At 42.1% G+C, this 23,586-nt stretch overlaps 1 protein-coding gene across 7 annotated transcripts in view; it reads right to left on the reverse strand.

The window, feature by feature from the left end:
• LOC113490317 (A-kinase anchor protein 2-like) overlaps window positions 1–23,586 on the reverse strand; it is a 266,283-nt gene that overhangs the window by 22,669 nt on the left and 220,028 nt on the right. For all 7 annotated transcript variants that reach the window (XM_026866693.1, XM_026866696.1, XM_026866692.1 and 4 more), the window contains one exon: window positions 258–2,649. In XM_026866693.1, coding sequence (XP_026722494.1) covers window positions 258–2,649 — 2,392 coding nt within the window. The remainder of the gene's footprint in view (window positions 1–257; window positions 2,650–23,586) is intronic.

The raw sequence follows: 23,586 nt of genomic DNA on the forward strand, positions 1-23,586 counted from the left end.
CCTAATGATGATCAGCAATGCTATGTAAGTTACTTCTGCACTAGATTTGGGAAGAAACAAAAAAATCCACGGGTGTGCTCACATACAGAAACCTGGGTTGTCCCATGTCCTCCTCCTGCCTGCAGTTTCCAGGAAAAGTCATGACAACCCCCACACTCCTTGCAAAACGATGTATTCATTCAAAAATGTCATAAAAGCTGAATCTGACCTGACTATTCAGTCCCATTTCACTTCCCCTCTGATGCTCTGGGTCTTACCTGGTGCAGTTTTGTAAGACACAGTTCTGGTGGGCATGAGTGGTGCGCTCTTCATCACAGGGCTTGGTGTCACCTGCAGACCTTGCCGCTGCCTCTTCAGCTCCTCTTCTCGTTCCTGGGCAGCTCTGATCTCCTCTTCTATCATCGACAAAGTCCGCTGCTTCCTCGACCGTAACTTGAAAGGGCCCACGGTCACTTCAGGCTCCTGTGTGGCCAGGATGGATGCAGTGCTCCTCAGCTCAGCTGCCTCTGAATATTTGCTGAAATAGCTAACTTCATGCTTATTTTCCTCCACAAGGAATGGCTGACTGGCTGAGTACACAGGTGACTGCTGCAAACTCCTCCCTTCCCTGAGTCCTGAGTCTTCCTCTTTTGAAGTCTTTGGTATGGTGTCCCTTTTTTCTTGAACAGGTGAAGACACCTGGGGTGGCTCAAACATTGGGTTCTGCTCCTCCTTGAAGCCTGGAGCTGGGCTGGTGGGGGCTGGCTGCTCTTTGACTGGTATCTCCTTTTCCACTGGGATTTCTTCTTCCTTGCAGTTTGCTTTATCCACCTGCTCAGCTATGGCTTGTTGGATGGCGTTTTGAACAAGCAGGCCAGCATGGTACTCCAGCTGGTGGTCAATCAGCATGGAGTCTGCCAAGGTGGAGGAAGGCGAGACACAGCCCGGGTCGCTGAATGACTTGGAGATGCCTTCGCTCCTGCACTCTGCCGGAGTGTCAGCCTGAGGGGTCTGAGGCAGGGAGAAATCAGCCAGAGAGCTTTCCTGCAGGGCGCTCATGGTCTCATTGGAGGCACCACTGTCGCTGATGTTATCCATGCTGAAGTCATTGGAAAGGGTCTCCAAGACAGTGGTATCCTGAGACCTGACAGACAAGTCATCCAAACCGGAGTCAAGCTCCTCTGGTGGGGAAGAGGCGCTGCCTGACTTTGGGAAGTGGTCTAGCACACCCTGTCCATCATCCTTCACCACCGTGAAGACTGCTTTTGCACTCATGAATTCTCCATCCTCTGCCCACAGCTTTGAGGCCTGTCCAGCTCTGGGGCTATCACTGCATGGTAACTCTCTTATTGGGTCAGCAGTGGTAGTCTGAGCACTTGTATCATCATCTGAGCTACAGGAGACCTTCTGTGCTTTGACAACAGTGGCATTGTTACCCTCAAACTGTCCTGTTTGCCCACACACTGAAATGGGTCTTGTCACTGAGGACGGTGGCCTGTCTACATGAGGAGAATTGAGGCTTTTGTAGAAGGGCTTGATGGAGAACATTTTGGGTGTTCCTGACCGTCTCGGTGGGGCCTGACCCTGAGATGGACCTGAATGCTCCATGAGCTGGAACTGCTTTCTGGCAGCTGAGAAGTCAATTTGCTCTGTGACAATGTCCTCTTTTTTGATACTGGCTGGCTCTGGTGGTACAAAGGAGCAGCTGACCTGTTTGGGGGATGATGGTGTTGCACCTTGCTGCTGCTGTCTCTCCTTGCGCTCCTTGTACTTCTTGTGGGACTCCAGATGCTCTTCATCCAGTTGATCCTCCAGGGTCTTCTCTTGGGGAGGGTTCCACCATTTGGCAGCAATGTTGGGGTTTTTCTTGACTGCCTGGCTTTTAATGAGTTCCCTTCTTTCCTTTTCAAGTTCCATCATTTCCTCTGATGGTCTCACCTTGCGGACCCTGTATTTTTCCTTCTCTTCCTCATCTTCAAAGAGTTTTGAGGGCTTTTTGTCCTCATGGAAAGCTCGTAGTTCAAACTTAGCCTCTTTCTTAAGAGTTGTAAGAGTTGTTTCTCCATCCTTAGAGGATCTTCTAGAACTGTTTGAAGAAGTGGGACTTCCTGGCACCTTCAGACTCTCCCTAGTGTCTTCCTTCAGTCCACCCAAAGAATGGCCGTTAGATTTCAGGTTCTCATCTGTTATGCCAGCTTCACGTGGTTCAACTACCAAGGATGCCTGCTTGTCAGCTACATTTTCTTCCCTTTCACTGGGTACTGAATCATTATTGACATTGACAGATGCTCCTGAGCCATCCATAATGGAGACTGAACTTGGTTCAGGGGAGAATGTCCCATTAAAGGTATTATCTGCAGCAGAATCACAGCAGTTTGCTTCCAGCACTTCATCTAGGTATCTGATCTCTTTAGCAACTTCACTGTCCAGAGATTCATGCCTGTCCTTAAGTCCATTGTGGCTGGCAGCAGGGGAAAAGAAGTGGGTTGGATTGTCTATGGGATGTGGTGAAGCCACTGTGGTGATGCTTTTATGTTCAGAAACTGGAACTTCAATTTCCATTTTCTCTTCCTTTGTAGCAAGCACAGTAGCTGGCTCCAAGAAATTGGCACAGTTTTGGTCTCTGTTTTTTCTCAACCTGATGTCATCCTCAGGGATTCTGGAAGATTTCTAAAATAAAAGAGAACACAACTATTATGACATCCTAAAAAGCAACATTTTATTTTTTGCAGAGTAAACACCATCTGGAAAGTAAATCCTAGCACTTCTTAAACTGGAGTTTAAAGCAACTTCTAAGATTGTGGGAAGGCAAGGCAAATCACTAACACGAAAAATAGAAAATTAACCTTACCAAAAGCAAGACAAGGCCCTAAAACAACAACAAGCTTTAATTTAACTATCTCCCACCTGCTTACTATCCTCATTTTATCATTTCATGCCTGTGTCCTGGTTTGCCACTAAAAGTGAGCTTTGGATTTCTGAGTTATTAATGATTTGGCAGTTTAGGTTCTTCAAAGGTTTGCAGCACATGCAGCACACAACACTTATCATCTTGGTGTTTTAAAAATGCTTTCCACACCTAAAGAAAATATCATAATGCTTCTACAGATGAAAAGTATTGCTGCCCCCATTATGCAGAAACAGATGCTAACATACAGGAAGAGTAGGTGACTCATCCCAAGTTAGGAAAAAGGACATGACAACAGCAGGGAATGTTCATTTCTCAGTGGATCAATCGTGGTCATCAAACATAAGGTAGAATTACACAGTATTGGAAAGACATGGGGTCTTTCTGCATCCCACATGGAACCCCACATGCAACTGGACCTAGGAGACAGGAAGCGTTTCCAACTCCCACGGCATGCAGACCACCACAAGGAGCATGACAGGGACCAGAGTCATGATCTCCTCCCTCCCACGGCTTTTATCTGCCGTGCAGATGCACTTGATTCATATTTATCCCTGATGTGTTACTTCTGCTCTCAAGGAGGGTATTGAAAGAAACTATTTATGTTCAGGTATGGGTATTTTACTGGCCAAGCAGCCTACTTAACTTCCCATGAGCAGTCTGAAGGAACTTCTGATTAATCTGGTAACATGCCAATGAGTTTCTCAATAATTCTTTACTGCTGAAAGGCAAAAAAAATGAAACACCAGAAGAAAAGAGGGTATTTTCAAAATTATTCTTCAAAAAGAACTTGCTAATTCTTCCTAATTCCTGAAGACCAAAAGTGACATATCTATTCACTTTGACTAACATTTTAAAACAGAAACTCAATGTCTAAGGTCTCCGTCTCCCTTTCCACATGTGTTTCTATGTGTGAGTCATGAGGCATGGTCTTGAGAAGCAAATGGCACTGATCAAACCCTGTGAACTCAGTGGCCACCCAACAAGGGCACCATTGTCTGCTAGTCACCCCCACTCTTGCTGACCCTTATCCTGCATGCTGTTAATACACAGTGGAGCAGAAGGTGATCAGCTAGGAGCACAATGGCACTTACCACTGACCCGAACAATCACACTGCCTCTGGGTTTACACAGGCAGTAAAATGCATTTGACACACCTTGAGGAATAACAGCCAGTCAGTCCGCCAGCTAGAAGAGCTCTTTCTATAAGCACTTTGAAAGAGTTTTCTGTCTAATTATGTATTTCTACACAGTTGAAGACAATGCTGGCTTCAAGCATGAGATATTTTCTTCTTAATTGTGCTTAAACATTGGGAAAAAACATTTAAAAACAAATGACTGACCAACCTGCTGTATTTTACTTGACAGACTTCACTGGCTTCACTTGCAATTCACTTTCTGTTGAACCTAGAAATTCTCCAGCTGAAGTTTCTAGCAGTGCTCTTCTTAAAGCATATTACATTTTTCACCATTTAGATTTCTAAATGTGGCTAGTTTCTTCTTTAATTCTACTAGGGATATAATCAAGAAATCAGATGTTCTGCAAACAAATGCAGAATTGCAGAATTGTCTAGGTTGGAAAGACCTTGAAGATCATCCAGTCCAACCACTAACCTAACAGTGTCAGTTCCCAACTACACCACATCCCTAAGTGCTATGTTGAGCCAACTCTTAAACACCTCCAGGGATGGGGACTCCACAACTGCCCTGGGCAGCCCATTCCAACACCCAACAACCTGCTCTGTAAAGAAATGCTTCCTAATGTCTAGTCTAAACTTTCCCTGGTGCAATTTGAGGCCATTCCCTCTTGTCCTATTGTTTGTTACTTGGTTAAAGACACTCATCCCCCCTCTCTGCACCCTCCTTTCAGGGAGCTGTAGAGGGCGATGAGGCCTCCTCTTCTCCAGACTAAACACCCCCAGTTCCCTCAGCCGCTTCTCGTACAACCTGTACTCCAGACCCTGCACCAGCTCCGTTGCCCTTCTCTGGACACGCTCGAGTCACTCAATGTCCTTTTTGTAGTGAGGGGCCCATCATCGAGGTGCGGCCTCACCAGTGCCGAGTACAGGGGTCAGATCCCTTCCCTGTCCCTGCTGGCCACGCTAGTGCTGACACAAGCCAGGATGCCATTGGCCTTCTTGGCCCCCTGGGCACACTGCTGGCTCCTGTTCAGCCAGCTGTCAATCAGCACCCCCAGGTCCCTCTCTGACTGGCAGCTCTCCAGCCACTCCTCCCCAAGCCTGTATGCTAGAGGATGAAAAAATATCATTATAAAAACCACCCAGTTTTTCTCTCAACATACATTCTGTAAGAATCTGGGGACAATTTCGGGAGGCCATGGCAATTAAAGTATGCTCCAGACACTCCTGTGAGGAGCAGTTGATCTACTGATGAATTACCTGAAGAAGATAATGGAGAAGATTTTAAAGATGAAAGCAGCTGACAAAATAAAACTTTTCAAGACATTTCAGGCCACAGAGCCTGTCCAGGATAACTGGCTGGGTCAGGGAAAATGGCAGATTGGGATGACGACACCATGGGTAGGAGGAGGCTTAAAGGAGGAGGGTGGTTGGGCACACACAGACCCCCTGCCTCAGCTGTTTGGCAGAAGGGGGTGAGCTTGCCAGGGGGCTGCTTTCCTTTTCGGTGATAAGTATGTATCAACAGCTTTGTATTTGCTGCCTACAGGGAGGAGGCCTGCAGCATTACAAAGGCCTGTAAATGGGAAAAGGGCTGCATTCAATCCTAATTGGAGTCAGCAATACAGCATTCACAGTGATTGCCATACACTGCTCATCTAGACCCAGAGCTTCCAGAAGTTACTGTTACATTTACACAGTCTCTGAATGTTCATTCATTTCTGTTTAAGTCAAGATGCAACTGGGTAATTAGTGTCATTTCTACAATGCTGCTGCACTTCAGTAAACTGCAGTTATTAGCGCTTAGAGAATAATTAGCATATTTCCTCCTTGGTTGAATTCTTCATCTACAAAAGTGTAAGTGTTTGGGCAATCAACTCTTATAGAAGGAAAAAAATGTGGGTGTGCTACTAGCAAGACGCAGCTAATGTACTGCCAGTGCCTTCCTTTGTTTGAAGCAATGCAAAATGCATATGACAAGAAGTGGGAGGCAATCCTGAGCCACATCCACATTCTTCTGAAGCAACAGTGGTGGGAGAAGGGAGAGAGTAAAAGATCAAACAACTAAAAATTTGCCATGGTTTAAAAAAAGCTAGAACACAGTTTCCTAATTACAGACTTCTATCAATCACTCCAGCCAAGTTACAGGATAGCTTTTGATGCTGTTGGTCTCCTGGCATCATTAGCATTGTTGACTTCCCATTTCTTCAGGTTTCATCCTCCTTTGGAGATACGCAGTACTGCACCTGCTTTGCCTCCCACTGCCGGATCCCTGAGCCAGTGCTTTGTTCACCCCTTTCCCCTCTGCTCTTGGATCTAACTCTTGGCCCACCATGTCTCTAGCAGTTTTAATACAATAGTTTAACTTAAAATAATATTTGCATGTGGTTGACTGGCTAATCCACATCTCCCTGCTGATGTCAATTATCTTCTCCCTCTTCACCTACTGTCTTGGCTTGCCTCTCTGATGTCTCTTTGCAAAACAGAAGGAACCAAATGATGAGTTTGCTAGGGGGTTGACTCTGGCAAACCTTCAAGAGACCAGCTGCTTTCATTCAGCTCATCCTTTTGAAGAACACAGTCACCATCTGCATCACAGACGGAGCTAGTCCCAAGATACAGAAGTCATCTGCACCTCTGTGCTTCCAGATGGCCACCCTGTCCAGTGGGAAAACCCCTAGGCACACAGGTTCTTGCTAGCAACAGAAAGTATTTCTTTAGAGAAGTAGTTTTCAGTGGAAAAGTGGAACACCAGAGAAGTGTTGCCATCTTAAAGACCAAGAAGAGCAAAAGCAATGCCATACAAGGTGCTATCACCCATCCCTCACAGCTCATGTTTGCTACCACACAACAGGTGCTCAGAAAGGTGTCACTATCCCATCCCAGATGGGAATATCAGCCCAAACCACTGTGACGACTCCTGTCTCATGCCAGTTGGTTCACTCCCTCCTTCTCACTGTGGCTCTAATGGGGCAGCTGCCACCCTGTCCACTTCTGAAAAAGTGGCAATCCTCCTTGTCACTGTATTTGCAGAAAGATGTCCAAGAAACGGGCCAAACACTTTGTGTTTTGGAAATTTCCTGTTTGGGTGAGCTAAGAGAAAGCTGAAGCAGAGATAAACTATTCAAAAAGATTCTGAAACTGGGGAAGAAAAGGAATGCAGCCGATGATGAGGGGGGGTCAAGGAAAGGGAGGGAATTTCTACTCACATTACCTACAAGAACCACATCTTTTCATTAACAAAACAAATAAAAAGCAGCCCATAAGCAAAGTGTTGTTTTCTTAGTCCTGTGTGAAAAGGTCCCATTTTTCCATACAGTATTTTCATACTGACTCCTAAGGGGTTTTAAAAATATTGTGGAAAGTGTTGGCCAAAAATTTTATTATTTTTCACTTAATTAAACTGGATAAAAATCAAGTTTCAGGGGGAAAAAAAATCCCCAAATTCTGTTGCCAAATTTTGTTGAATTTAAGACATGTCAGGCACATGCTGGCACTACCTTGAATAGTTCCATTCATAACCCTGTTTTCACACAAAAAGCAAAACCTAGCCTGTTCCTCTCACCGTGCAGTACATGGTGTCTTCAATACACACATGGAAACCATTTCCGATAACTAAAAAGTGTTAGCATTGGGTGTCACAAGTGACAGTCTCTGTCAGCAGTTCTCTACACTTGTCAGTGACTTGTCTAAGGTAGCCAGACTGTATAATAGGCAAAGCTGGTTCATCTCTTTCTACACACTTCAGAAATACAATAGTATATTCTGAAAATCAATGCAACTTCATACTACCTCCCCCTAAGAGGCAATGGGGTATTCTTCTGGAGTACAGATAGTAGTACAGGATGTACAGCCCAAACAAGCGGCTACTTGCAGAGCTTGCTGTGTGACATTTTCTGAGTGGTTTTCCAGTGGTATGCTGTTTTTCTGTCTGAGAGAAGGAGTTGTGGTTGCATTTGCTCAGAAAGCACCTGAAAAGCTTTGCAATTTTCTTTTTCACTCCAGCTGAGCCACAGGCTTCAGCTTCCCCATGTGATATACTATAAAGCTGTTTCATCAAGTCAAAGTCCAATCTTCTTTTGCTGCTGTAATAAACTAAGGATGGAGAAAAATGGCTCAAAAATTATGAATACTTTAATGATGAACAAACACTGTATGGTAGGATATTTTAATGATGAGCACGTAATGAATGATACCATATTTTTCCAAACATGTCTCTATAGCTCCAGGATTTTCTGTGCCCTCCATGACAAACAGTTCAAGCCAGGATCCACCTTTGGAATAACCATTACTACTTCCCACTAACTCCAAGGTATGTAAATTGGAAGCAGTTTTTTACAGGTAGAAAGCCATCTGATTCTTTATGCCAGCTATTTTCTTTTATCCCTAAAAGTATAGATCTGGTCTCTCTGTGAACAATTTGCAGCCCTAATGGCTTGATCTCAGCTATTGCTAGAGGTACAAGTAGAACAGATACCTTCCTTCTTAAAATTAAATGCTTGTACAGCTGTTGTAAAAAAATCACAACAACCCAAAACACTATTTATTTTTATGAAATATCTTAATTCCTGAAAAGAACTGTAACTGCATGAAGCACCTGCACGGACAAAGTGATTTACATGGAAATGAATATTGAGGGACAAAAGACTGCTAACATTTGACTGAAAAGAAATATCATCTCGGATAAAGAAAAAAATCACAGAGGTTATTAAAATACGATGATTGCATAGCTGCTACTAGGGAAAGCAGTATACAAGTGGTGTGGACTTGGGTTCTACAGTGTGTGGGACTGGTTAGCTTTGCTGTGAAAGCTCTGTTCAGTTCTACAGTAATCAAGACGAAAATCTGAAATTACAGGAAGCTGTGATTAAACTTTTGTTCAGAAGCTGCAGCACCATTCAGTACTGCCTCACTCCACCCCCCCATTTTCTGTGAGCATCCAGATAAGAGGATGCCCTGAAGAGCTCCAGAATAGCATTTCACACACAGGAAGAGAAACTGGGAGCTCCTAATACAGAAGGTATCAGTAAATTGGTGATAATATGATTTCAGGTACAAGAACCTGCTTTCAGAAGACCATTCTCTTGTTCTCAGCACTGTTGAGCTCTTGTAATGTAGGTCAACCTGAAAGTGCAGCTGAATTAGAGCAGTAAATGCATGCATAAGAATGCATTTCATCCAGAAAAATGTGTTTTTCTCATCACTCTCATCAATTCAAATCCCAGTCCTGATGCTGCTTTCACTTCCAAATTGATTTCTATTTCAAAAGAAAAATGAAGCTAAGTATTTTTCCTTCTATTTCTTCACTCAGTTCCCTAGGACAGATGACCAGGACAGTACAGCCTTTGTGAGGACATGGGAAACAAACCAGTGCTGCGAAGAGGCAGCATGAGACTCAAGGTCAGCACAAATGTATTAGTGTGTTAATCAATCACAACACCACAAATGATTAGTACTTTTTAAACTTTGTTACATATTTTTCCTAAGACTTACTTTCTGTGGCTTGCCTCTAAAATCTGTCTTTGCTGAAACAAAAATGAATGCGTCTAACAGCTGGGATATTTGATTTACAGAGCATGTGGTGCTAAGTCACTTAAAATGTTAAATACGATCTCCTGAAGCAGTCTCCAATGCTACCTAAGGAAGTGCAACAGTTTGCTGGAGGAAATGAAGAGCACAGCATCCAACTAACACATGAGGAACACTATTAGAAATTATACAGTTAGAAAACTGTCCACTACCTGGCAGGGAATACAAGGTATGACATAATCCTTAAGGAACTGAAGGAGAATTTCTTCTTCATAGCTGAAGGTTACAGATGAGGTCCTGTACCATGAACCATCACATTTGCAGAGCCCCTTGGATAGGCTTCCCTCAGTCAGTTCTGGTGGATCTGAGCTCAGAGCTCACAGCTCTGTTAGTAGTGCTCTCTCATGTTCAGCCTTTGGTGTGTTATTCAGTGAAAGCGGAGAAATCTCAATTGATTAAGGACAGAAAAATCTTCATCTTAACAGACTGCCCAATATAGATACTGAGTTGAGCAGAACATGACTTCTGAACGTATGAATGAAAAAAATCACACTTGTACAAAATGCTGCAGTTGAAATTTGCCCAACACACGTTGGGGATGGAACAACTGCTCTGGTAAAGCACGATCTAATCCCAGCGGGGAGGGGAAAGGACGCTAAACTAAGCTTTGCTTCTAATACTCTCTAACCCATCTAGATAATGTCAGCACAAGGAAAGGGTGACCTTTACGGTCACTTGCATGAAAAAAACAATGAGAAGGGGATTTCTAAAATTCCTTAGTCTTTTCATCGGGGATGGGGTTCCTATCCATCCAAAGAACGAAACTACAACCCTCCTCTGTAAATGCAATATCTAGAGAAAAATACTGACATATTAATCATTTTGGTGCTTGAGAAAGGGACCTCCTGAGGAAGGAATATGGGTTAGGCAGGGGCAGGACGAAGGCAGTAAATGGAGACAAAAGGCCACGCAGTTCACTTGTTCTCTGAGCAAATCTTACCGTTGCTGGGAAAACTGTTTTAATATGTTGGAGGAACAGACATAAACCTGCCATAACTGTACAGGTAAGCTTTCTGAGATGTATTAGTATTAAAGTCTTCTGATAATACAGATTCTTTCACTGGCTGATACAGTTCTGTAAATCTTTCATAAATGGCCTAAACTGCATTTTCTGAACAAAGATACATGATCTCTCTATGCTGGAGCTCTTTCACCACTTACTTTCAAGGGCAATATAGTAGGAACTGAAAGCTTTAACTGAAGCAAGCACTACAAACCTTTGCAATCAAAGCCCAAGAGAGATTATTTTTCACTTTCTTTCACTTCTCTGCTTCACACATGCCAACTGCCGGAGATCACACTGCTTTTAACTATTTCCTAAAGCCTAATTAATACTTGCTGCACTTTTAAAGAGCATGACTGTTCAAGATCTACTGGAGTTTAACAGAAGTGATGCCGGAGAGATGGCTAAAGGAACAAATTATGCTCAGAGACGTGAAAAAAAAAGCTGAACACATATTTCTCTTTGAGAGCTGAAGAAGGTTAAGAATTATTATTGATGCTTTGCCTCTGTCAGTTGAACTTGTTATAGCTGCTCTCATTCATTAGGTTAAGACCCATCAAAGCAAAATCTCCTTAAATGAAGGTATGCCTAAGTTAACTGTGCACGGTGCAGCACGTCTCACCCAGTGGTAGTGCGCTCTGCCCTGAGCACAAAGAGCAGAATGTTTATTTCACTGCAGGCAGTGAGCCTTGGGAGGGTTGGAGTACCAGGTCTGAACCAGCCAGCTGGCTTGAGCACTCCATCGATTGCCTTCTCCCCAGTTTTTCAATGAAATGTGGTTATTTTAAAGCTAGAGGTTCATAAAACGCTCTATAAAGAGAGTGAATGTAGTGTCTCAAAAAAGGTTTCAATTTATATTTAGCTTTACCCAAAAGGTATTTTAGGCTGTTACCTCCAGACTCAGGCAAAAAGCAGATCACTGGAACATTATCAAAGGAAAACTGAGAGGACATTAAGCAAGAGAAAAATCTAGCCTAGTCCTAGCTCAAAAATCACTTGAATTACATTGGTGGAGAGGGGGAAAATATGATGGTGATCAAAGGCTATAATGGAAGTCTCTGCCAATAGCTGTGTTAGGCACACTAGGGGAGAGAAAGCCACTTCCAACAAGAGCCTGGCACACCACCTCCTGAGTCATACTCTCCAATCTGTCACCATGCTCAGAAACCCATCAGGAAACCACCACACAAAAACGCTTTCACTCAAATCCCCTTTTCCACAAACACACCACAGTGAAAACAGCATTTGGGCTACAAGCTAGAGGTTTTACACAAGAGCTAAAACCTCATAACTCAAGGGGACTGCAATTTGAAGGGCTCTTCCTCTAAGGCCATGCAGGTTATTTAACTTTCTGGATGGTACATGTAGAAAAATACCCAAGACACACACCCACAAAATGAAAACCACTATAATTAAATGATGAGTCCAACGTGGCCAAGATGATCAGGGGACTTTGACACACCATTTCAACAAACAGCCAGAAAATAAGTAATATTTAACAAAAAAATAAGTCAGACTACATGGTCTACAGAACTTTCGCTAGTAAGAGGCCAAACGTGTACAGTGTCTAAAAAGGAGTGTGTTGCTAAATTCTCCACATGCCATTGCTGTCCCCATGCTATAAATACGACTTACCATGTGAGTTAGGCATTGTGAGCAGTTAGTAGCTTCTTCTAAGCTTTGCTCATAGCACAAACTGAGCACTACAGTCACCACAGTATCTCCTGCAGGAGAGTATTTAACTGAATGTGAGAATTGCATAGGATTTTTTTTCCAATTCCTTATTTGGGAAAAAGGCAGTCGAGAAATCCCGGGGAATAAGCCATCCCTTTCAGCACCTACTACTTCCCATCCCCCTGACCCTGCTCTCCTCCCCTCTTCCAACCAAAGACTCATTATTTCTTCTTTTCCTGCTGAAAAGCCACTGATTAAATGACCTACAGCACATCTGGACTACATTAGGATATTATTTGATTAAGGCATTCATCAGTTGCTCTTTTAGCAAGTGGGGAATTAAGATAATGGTGGGGGAAAATGGTGTTAGTGAACTGGCTATTCCAGCTCAAACTGCTCTGCTTGAAAAGTCTGCTCCAGTCCCTCAGTTGTGGGTTCTTTTTTTTTTTTTGTCCTAATTACAGAGAAATGAAATAAATATCGGTTAATTCATTTAATGATGGCAAGATCATTAATGCCCAGTAAGCTGTTACATTAAGGGTTGCTGTCAATTTGCTATCTGATAGGAAATGCTTGCTTGGAGGTTATTTTGTGCAGTTGTAAAAAAGTTCCCCATTAAACTGCAAGCAGCACCTCACATTTCTGTACAAACAGAAGTTTGACACATTCTGGGTCAAGTCGCTTTAGGGGAGAGGGGGAACAGACAAAAATGCTTAACCAGATCTGCTCAAAAGCGTATTGTTTACTAGCCCATCACACAAGCAGCAGGTCAGTTTTCGGTATCTGACCCTTCAGCTATGATGTCCGTATACATAAAAACCCAAGCACAGGCTAGAAGGAAAGATCATGTTGTCTTGGCTTTCAGATACTTCCCTAAAATATCTATCCTCATTTCTCAGGAGCTGAAGAATGTATTATCCTGGTGTATGCACAGAGGTATCAGCTAAGTGTCACAGCATGCATCAAATGCCACAGAAACCCGGACTGCTGTTGCTGCCAAATGTGACTGCTCACAGTATTACACTTAATTTCCGTCAATGCCATACAACTAGAAGGTGAAGCTGAACAGACACCCTTAAAGCCTCTTTATCGAAGCTGAGGTCTACTTTACAGTGTCAAGAAGGGTAACACACTCAACTACTGGGAAACACACCCCTTCAGAACAGCTGAAGTATTCAGCCAAAAGACTTTGCAAGTGCAGCATAAAGAATATAGACACTGAACATGTGAGTGGTTTTCCTAGTTATCACATGCACAGGATATACAAAAGTATCTTTTCACCCTAGAACCCATTATTTTCCTGTGTTGCACCTCAGTAGAAAGTTGTAAATTTCAGACAGCTCTGCCTAATGTTTATAATGAACAGACCAGTCACTGAGCAACGAATTCCACAGCCATTACAGGGAAAAAGAGCATTGTAAATACTCCTCCCACTATCGAATGATAAGGGCTCAATGAAGATAGAAGTCACAGGTCAGAAAGCTTAGCTTACCCATTCTCTCTCTTTGTTCTTGTAAACTCTGAAGTAAACCCCCAAAATGTCGTCTTCCACAAGAGCCTTTTTTTTGGCTCGTTAAGCCAAATTCTTTCCCCAGATCGTTACAGGACTGTGATGTCATAGGCTGAGGGAGGGCTTTTTTTTTTTTTTTTTTTTTTTTTTAAAAAAAAAAAAAAAAAAAGAGGCAGCCCACACCCTCAGCCGATTCACACAAAGAGGCTGTTTTAAAAGGAAAAATGCCAGTTCACACTACTCAAAAAGAGCATGACTTCACTTAACCTGTAGGGCAGCCACCTTCTTAAGAGATCCTCTCAAAATCATCGTGATAGTAACAGACCCAAAGACCTATTTTCCGCTAGCATAAGCAAGGGTTTACTGTTGTAGTTTGTTTTTCGTTTGTTTTTTGGTTGTTTGTTTTGCTTTTTTTTGGGGGGGGGGCACAATCCAACGACACAGCATGTGGCTAGCTTTGTACTAGAAAGTAAGAATTACACAAAGGGCTGCTATGAAAGACACAAGCTCCAAGCAGTAATTAGCAGTAATTTTTACCTGCTAGGAAACAAAAAAAGGATTGACTATATTCTTTCCACAGGAGAGGCTTAAACGTTAACTGAATGCTTGGGGCACCTTTGCTAACCTTCTGCTTCAGAATAACCTGGTCAGGGCAGTGGTCTCCAACCTGTAGGAAACGTGGTAGCCACGTGAAAAAACAACTGAAGACAGGGAACGTAAAAAAAATTAGAAGGGAGACTGGGAAAAAAATTGCAACGTTTTATACAGCACAATACTTGTTCATTACTACTGCCTGTGGGCTAGTGACATTTGAGCATCCCTGGATTAGGTTTCCTGGAAGCTTGATAGTGAAAGCTAAAAACATGAGCTATGCTGACCAGGCATCCCCTGCGAAGGCCCTCTGGATTTTGGGTTAAAATGGCTTGAATTTAGCGTCATGTTACACATGTTGCTATAAATTACATAGCTTAAGTGTTGGAATACATATTCACCTGAAGAATTACATAAGATACTGATTTGCTTTTTAACTACGTCTAAGGCATCAGCAATTGGAAAACACTGCCATCCTCTACCGGCAATGATGAAAAAGAACAGCAGTGATAATTTTTGACATGAGAACCCTTGAAGGCAGAGGTAGCTCACCTCATCTCATGCTCAACCGCCTGCCTGAGCCATGTTAAATGAGGCAGGTCAAGCCTCTACAGTTCTAAAATGGGTAGGTAAGAAGGTCCTTGTCACCTTTTGAATGAATCTATGGAAATAGTATGGAAATAAGAATCTTACAGGAAAAAATAAAAGACACTCAACATCCCTGTCCTAAAACAGAACTAAGAGTGGCTTTGCTGAGCCTAGACAAGAAATACTTTGTGCATTCATATACCACCTCTCATACTGTCTGAACAAGGGGTGGATATTATAATACACAGTTATAGTTATTTTTTCCTTTGAACTATCCAAGAATTCTATGCTATGATGAGGGATAAAGCTTCACTGAAATTAAATTCTGTATTAAACTGTATGGATTTAAACTGCAATTTTTATAGTGCCTTATTGATTAAATAGAAGTTCAAGTAACCCTGCTTCATCTGTGGTCACTGAAGGAGCTGAAGGTCACAAAATAATTATCTTATGTACTCTCCCTCCCACCAACCGTCTGAAGCCCCTCATGCCCTGAAGGTCACTGGAGGACACAGCTGTAACTGGAGCACTACCCAGGTGAGTAGAAGATGGTGCTCCAGACACTTGTTTGCTGCAGACTCATGGGAGTTTCCCACTTGAGAAGCAAGTGCTCTTTTCATTGAAACCTAAAAGAGTTGCACTAGGAAATAACTTTTTTTTAAAAAATCATCAGTTTCTTATACCGATTAGTTTTGAAAAATAGCAATAACAACATCTCAAGAGATTGGTTTGTTTCATGAATGAACCAGGCTGTTGGTAATGGAGATCTTGTATACAGTACAGCAGTGTAGTGCTGTACTGTACACAAGACAGCAGATACACCCTGTTAGACTCTCTTCTGCTAGAGCTCGCCTCAAATAAACAATCTTTTTTCCACTCAGGAATTCAGATCCACCATTGCCGTCAACTTTAAATAAGCTGTGTGTTTTTTTTGTTTTCCTTAAAGTCTCAGTCCCTTCCAAGAGAACCTCAAGCTTATTAAAAATAAAATAAATTCTAGTACTCTTGATTAAAGTGAAAAGCTTGAACAGAAAATCGAAATGGCTGAATGATGAAGAAACAAATAAAGATGTCACAAATCCATCTCAAAGTGGCCCAAGAATACTTTAACATTACTCCTCTTAACTTCTTGAAGTGCAAAGATTCTTGACATCTCTGCATTTTGAACCACCTCTCCTGCATGACTATAAGCAGTAAGTCCCTGGGCCCTGGGTCCCCTACATCACAGTATACTGAAAGGCAGTAAGTGTATGAAGATTGACATTCGGTGGAATGTCTGTATGAGTATCACACCAAGCAATCAGCAAGTATTGTCTTCTGGAGACTCAAGGGCAAGATTATAAAAGACAGAGTGATGGTGGCTTCAGTATCTGAGAATAAAGGACCATTTCAAAGTGATTTACCTGTTTCAGGCCTCTAATCTTCCAAATTTGCAGCACAAATGCACATCAAAGGAGGCTGCATTTTGTGGCTAAATCTGTGTATACGAAAAGCTAATGTGAGGCAGACAACTCTGGGTTTGGCTGCAGATCTGAGGATTCCCAGCTCTGTAGCCAAATATGTCTCTCAGAAAGGCAGGTCATATGCAGTTTTAGTGCTGAATTAAACTTATCAATATGAAAGACTCTTAACTGGCCACAAGACTGTTCTGTCCATGCCAAGAGGCCACCTGTAGAGGCAGATGAGATGTGTAAGCAAAAGCTCAACCAGTCAAAGAGAAAGATGTATGAGGCACCATGTTCTTTGCAAGAGCCTCCTGACTTCAGACTTTTAAATCAAAACAGCCCTCTGCTGTGAACTTTCAAGATGCATGATGAGGCACTGCATGTGGGGCACAGTCTATGCTATGAGCATTTCTGGGAGAAGCTCTCTCAGATTTTAGCTTCTGGTTGCAATTTGTGGTTATGGTTAAACAAAGCAGGGACCACAAGTTTTTTAAAATGGTGGGAGAATCTGAGATTTGCAGGGTTGAAGCACCAATTGAAACACAGGGTCATCATTACAAACCTGTTGCAAAGGGCTAATTCTAGTCTTGAAACATGTGCTTGGAGGAAAAAAAAAAAAAAAAAGGTTGCTCCTCCTTATGGAGGGTGTATGCAAGTTTAAGATAAATCAAAAACGTCCTCTTGCGCATCCCTTTCCTGTTCAGGGCATAAACACTCAGCCTGACTTTCTGAGCCTATTGGACTAGCATCCTTATATGACCACTAAATTCAAGATGTGCAATACAGAAGAAAAGACAAATACCAGAAGTATTCCCTTACCTCCTTCTGTACCAATAGTCTTCTCAGGACACATATCTCATTATATAGTTATCTCTCTCCTATGTATCACAGCAAAGTTGTCTGCACAGAAAAGAAGGTCTTATGGGACCAGAGTCACCATTTCAGCTTGTTAGCTTCAAACTATTTTATCTCCACAGATGTCTCTGTCTAGGACTGTAAAATGAACAATGCCCCACAAGGTTAGATGCTAGAAGCAAAACTGGTGCTTGAGCATGCAACTGCTAAAGTTTGTTAAATGTTTTAAGGATCTCCTTCTCATTTTTAATACCTCCTCTACAAATCTATCCTATCAAGGCAGCAGAGAAATAAATACGGGTGGTGAACATTGGAGGATGTAATGTGCAAGGGAGCAGAGTAAAATGACAAAGATACAGGAGATATGGTAAAGCTTTTAATTCCAGCCCTGTCACTGGCTGGTTTGTGGTTTTTGCTTTTAAGTGAATTGCCCCATTCTTCAGCCTTTTCTCCAAGTGAAATATTTCTGACTTCACGGCCCCACATAGCATGAGGAAATGCAGGATGACAGGTCAGGAGAGGGGAGGCAGTCTTCTGTGCAGGTGCCCATTCACCTGTGATGCTGGTCAGGTCACACCTGCTTACAAGCCAAATTTCAATTTTTGCCAGAGAGGGCTCACGGTACCAAGGGAAGCCAATCTGACAGAATTCCTTCTTGCAACAAATACTTTTAAAAAAAAAACAGGTTTCTTGGATATTTTCTCATGTTTAATTGGCTATTTGATAATCAGCAATTACAAAGAATTTAATAAGGTGAGCAATCTTAATTGTTCTTCCTTTTGCGGAAATCACACACTTGAAACCCAAAGGCCATTTCTATTTATTTTATGAGAACAAATTGGCTCTGTCAGTTTAATTTCCCCTGATGCTGTAACCAGACCTGCTGTTCTTCTTATAAAGCCAACTGGGATGAGACAGAAATAAAACCAATTTCTGAGGATAGGCTGCATGGACAGCTTGCTCACATCTCAAACCTTTCCAGAGCAAACACCCCACCTGACACCCACGTTTCAAAGTCTGGTCTGCTGCCATCACAGCAGAGGAGTAAACTGCTCAGCATGAATTACCCAAGAATGGCCACTGAAATAAATTTCCGAGAGGATATTGTCACATTAAACCTTGATGAAGGAGCAGAGGGCTCTTACATTTCACTAGTGCTTTGCATTTTCTGGGCGATTTGCAGTGGGGAGATGCAGTGTGGTTGCTAGCCGCTGCCCACTTTCACAGGGGAAGGGACTCAGTCCCAGGGTCTGTCACTGCTTGCTTGATAGGTCGGTGTCTTCTCATAGTAGAGAAAGACTACATCTTCAGAAAGAAAATGTCTCTGGTGCGTACTCATAATCGCATGAATGTCTACTCCTGCTGGAAGCTGGATTGGGTAATCTAAGTAGGACTCACACCTCAGAAACCTTTAACCCTGGTGAAAACCAAGAGTGTATGTTCAGCACAACTCAAAGAATACCTGGAGGCCCTCTCTTGATGCTACTTGGATTGAAATTAATTTCCAAGGCTAAAAATGGTCTTCATCCTTCTCAATCCCCATGCTGAACAGGTAATACTTCTTAAAAGATGCCTTCACACTTGACTGCTCTGAAAACTGAGGCTCGGGGGCAATCTCCATTCAGAGAGAAAGCAGCACGTGGCATAGTTACTACTTCCAGCACAGAAAACATAAAATACCCTGTCAAAATTACAAGGGCTGGAGGCATAAATGTCAATCAACTGACAGTGCAACATTTTACAAAAAGATGATAGCTGGAAAAACAATGAGAAAGGTCATACAGCATCCCACTTACTTGTTTTCTGCATACAATTTTAGTTAGTATTTGGCTGGTCATCTCCTTATCTACTCTAGCAATCAAACAAGGAATAGGAAATGACAAATTACTTCTGTTTATTGCAAGCCATTTATATGAGGAAATAATTCCTCTCCCCCCTCTCCTTTTCTTTGCTTTTTCAGTCCCTCAAAAGTGCTGGTTTATCTACAAGCTTTTGATGTGGGTACTGACGTGGGTGAAAGCTGCACTCCACAACCTGTGACAGCAGATGTGCCCACTGCCACCCAGTGCGATTCCTGTGGCCATGTACTAGTCACTTCACAGTAAACTTTTCACCTCCACTCTTCTGAGGTTGAAAAGTCTAAAGCTCGTTTCAGCATCCCTCACTGGAAAGCTATGCAAGCAGATGAGCTTCTCCTTAGTGTTAAAGGTGAGGTAACTCAAGCTGGCCTGACCTGCATTCACAGTAAGAGTAGGAAGACACTTTGCCCTGCTGCAAGCCATCTTTGGCTGCTTCATGTTCCCATATGTTAGGCATGCACAGACGCCAAAGGGGTAAGTGAGCAGTCCCCTATCAGCTGCCTGATGGGAACAGTACTGTGCAAGATCTTGCCTCCCTGTAAATGCAAAGTGATTTGAAGAAGCTTCCTCTGGACAGATTTTAAATATTGTTAGCACTTGAGATGACCTGTCATCCTACATGCTGAGGCTGCTTCTTAGATAAACATAAAAGACAGGACAAAAAAACCCTACTCCACAACAACTCAAATTAATACAAGCCATTTATTGTGGTAGCAAGGAACCTGTGCAGAGCGTTTGTTTTGATTTGTTTAGATAAGGTGGCTGGAAACAAAGATCCTTGGGAATTTTTAAAAAGCTAACAGAAAAATGTTTGTTTTAAAGCAGAAGAAAATGTTTAGGTAACCCCCAGTCTTACAAGTTGGAGATATGCCTGTTAATTTCTATTAATTCAGCCTAAATCTGAGTGTTTTAACTCTGGTGCCATCTTGATGAAATACATATCTTGCACAGACAAAACAGAGAGGATCATTCTGGGTTATGGGAGTCAGGATTTCTTTGGTGGACTCTAGCCCTTTTCCACATTTATACAAAACCTACTGAATTTGGAGGAAGCTAGAGATCTGGAGTGAAAATCTTTCAAGCTGCCTGCAGTTTACCTGGGGTTTCAGAAGAAAGTGAGGTATTATCAGGAGAGCCTCTCATTACTGTCTGTTGAGTACATTAAATAGAACAGACTCACAACAAGTTCTTCTAAGCATAACCTGAGAATGTGTAGGGTTGTTGCAGATGCAGGGCTGCTGTAGCATTGCACAGACACGGTACTTTAACTAAACATACACAGAGAAAATTAGAAAAGAGAAATCCCAGCAGTCCAAAAAGAAATCACACACTGCTATCTGCCATCTACCTAAGGGAGATCAGTAAGAAGCACAGGGCAACTAATCAACAGAAACTTATTACAAAACAAGAATCAACTCTACAAAATGTCATGCATGGAAAAGATGTATGCATTTCAAGTTGCATTTGATGCTTCTTTTACTGTAATTACTCAGCTGTCATTTCTTCTACACTTAATACTGGCAAATTTCAAAACACTCAATTATGTTCTATTACAGTGGATTCATTTTATTAATAGGGGAGGGTAGATCTGTTTTAATAAACAATAAAATTACTTTATGTCAGGGAAAAGACCATCTAGACTCCTTTTCCCTGGCTTCCCATGCCAAAAGCCTTTGCCCTATGCCTCTCACCATCACTCATCACCAGCAGAGCTGGGTGTTCAGAAGGAATCCTGCACATTGGCAAGATGATGCTGACCACCCAACTAACGTTAAGTCTCTCCTGTGACAGGCAGCAACCTCTGAGGCTAAACTTCACAAGAGTTAAGGATCCAAAGAATTGCATTCTCCTCAAAAAACAGCTGTACATAGTTTAGGAGGTGCAGAAAGGCTACCCCGGTCTAAAAACCCAGCTTAAGTTAATTTCAATAAAACCTCTCAGAAATCAATAATTTCACTTTCTTATGATTCCAGAAAGGTGTGGGAAAAGCAAACACAAGTAAGATGTCTGCTGCTCACAGCTTAAATCTTAGACATACATCTAATGCTAACAGAGGATGATGCCATCCAGCAAGGCTCCAGGCATAGAGATGAGCACTGGGCTGTTTAATGAAAGAGCACGGGCATATCAGGAAATGTTAAGGTATCTTTAATTACAAAAGAAACAGGAACATGCATTCCCTAGTTGCAGTGATTTTCTAGAGACATTTTAATGTTTCTATTTAAATAGAAAATTTAAATAATCAGAGACAATTATTTAAATTTTCCAGTAGTGTCTTATCAATAAGCTTGTGTTGAGGCACTGGCTTATCTTCCTAGTCACTATAAATTTCTGATAATGCTCACTGCTATAAAACTGAACTTCACTGAATTGATGGCAGCGTGCAAAAAGTTATATATGATTGCAGTACAACACCCTACATAAATTCAGTGTTAAAACTTAGTTCATAATGAATTCTGAGGCTGCAAGATTGCCCTGAAATTCCACTGCCTTCTGAGACACAAGATTCAACTATAGAGATGAACAGGAGAAAACAGGAGTGACCTTGCCAACAGTAAATGCACTGAAACAAGCACCATGTTCCACTATAAGCATACTCCTCCTGATGCAATAATATTTTCTTATTAAAAAAAATGCTGGGTTGGAAATATCTGAACTGCCTTTCCCTTTGGAGAGGGAGGTGAAGGAGAACGCTGAAGGAGCCTTTCCATACTGGGGCAGGAAAACCACACAAAGACAAGAAATTTATAAGCAGCACAAATTCTCCTAGGACAGGGCAAACACTCAAAGTTCACATAATCAGAAGAAAAAGCAAGGTACTCTGAAAGTCAACACATGCACACACAGGTTTGCACATATTTAATCCTCAAGTGTATCTGAGACTATGAAAGTCATGTACACTTTTAAGGAAAAATCAATTTAAGTGAAAGATATATAATACCAATATCTTGCTAAAGAGAAGGCTACAGTTTATCATTTCTTTGTGTGCAAATTAATTCCTAGAATACATGGGTGATCCAATTTTTTATTATGTAAAACATGACAACATGATTTCTTGATGATATTTTAATTTTTTTGAATTTATTCTCTTGCAAATTTATTTCTCCTAATTTAAGGGCTGATGGTGAAGAGCTCTCTGTAAATCCGTACTCTTGTGAGAAATGCAGAGTTTACACAACTTACAAGACTTGCTGATACCCTGTTGGACTGTGTTGCCACATTTGTCAATTTCTTTCCACTAGAGATTTAACATAGCATGCATTAGGCCCTGGATACAAAAATTATAAACTGTTAGATATTAACAGACCTCAAATCTTACTATACAAATACTGTGCTGTTGGTTGAAACAATGTACTAACATCAGAACTATCTGGGGCAACTGTTTATCTCCCTTTCCTTTTTTTTTTTTTTTTTTTTTTTCAAACAGGGTTGATTTTCCTTTAAGCTAGGACTTGTCTACATCTCTCTGACAAGACAAAAAGACATTGCAGGGGTTGTAAACACACTGGAACACACATTGTGAACATACAGTGTTCATTTTGAAGTTCTCTCTACACTGCTAATCCTTATTATCTCCATTTGCAAGATCTAGCAAATGCAGTTGCAGCAGTCCACGTTGCTAGAAGGAGCATACAAGACATACGGTGGCTCCCTACCTGCTGAAGTCTACTCTCCAGGTGTCTGCCACATCTCTGCGGGGCACGAGTGCTGGGTGCCCTGCTATAAGCTGCATCTTCAAGCTACATTTATTAATGAAGATGTTCACCACTGACAGAAGACTTGACAACTGTGTGCCAGAACCTGAGACAACAGCTCATGACATAAGACCTCCCACCAATTCTGTCACTTAAATGAACTTTCAGGCAGCTGTGTGCATCACAGTGGCTCCACGGGAGAAGTCTGGCAGATACCTTTTCTGCTCTATCACTCCTGAGAAAAAAACAGGAGCTGGTGCCTCTTGGGGACTGCAGAACTGGCAGTGATGATTACCCACATAAACACTTCTCCACAATTTCTCTTTTCTGAATGTTTTCTCTTTCTCATATCGGTCTTTAGTTTTCCTCAAGCTTTCTCTCCAGTGTCAGCTGCCCTTCTTCCTCCTCTGGTTTCCTCCCTCTACCACCTGCTCACATCTCAGTGAAAGAGGTCACACTAAGTGCATCAGGCCATATTCCTTCTGTGTAGCATCTTGTGAGATCCCAGTGGGTTGAGCCTGTTCATCCTGACCTCTGCTGAGGTTCTGTGTACATATTCCACTCCGAATGTAACACTGAAACACAGCTCATCAACTGTCCAGCAGTCCCCTACTTGGCATTTTCAAGTGTTCAGCTACAATCTGGGGTAATATATCAGTCAAACCACTGTGATGTCTCACGCTCTAGGCAAACATCAGCACTGAGACCTTTGTTTTTAATTCACTCCTCATATTACAACAATAGCAACAAT

Source organism: Athene cunicularia (genome assembly GCF_003259725.1).
Source record: "Athene cunicularia isolate RWA chromosome Z unlocalized genomic scaffold, athCun1 chrZ_part3, whole genome shotgun sequence".
Classification (NCBI taxonomy): domain Eukaryota; kingdom Metazoa; phylum Chordata; class Aves; order Strigiformes; family Strigidae; genus Athene; species Athene cunicularia.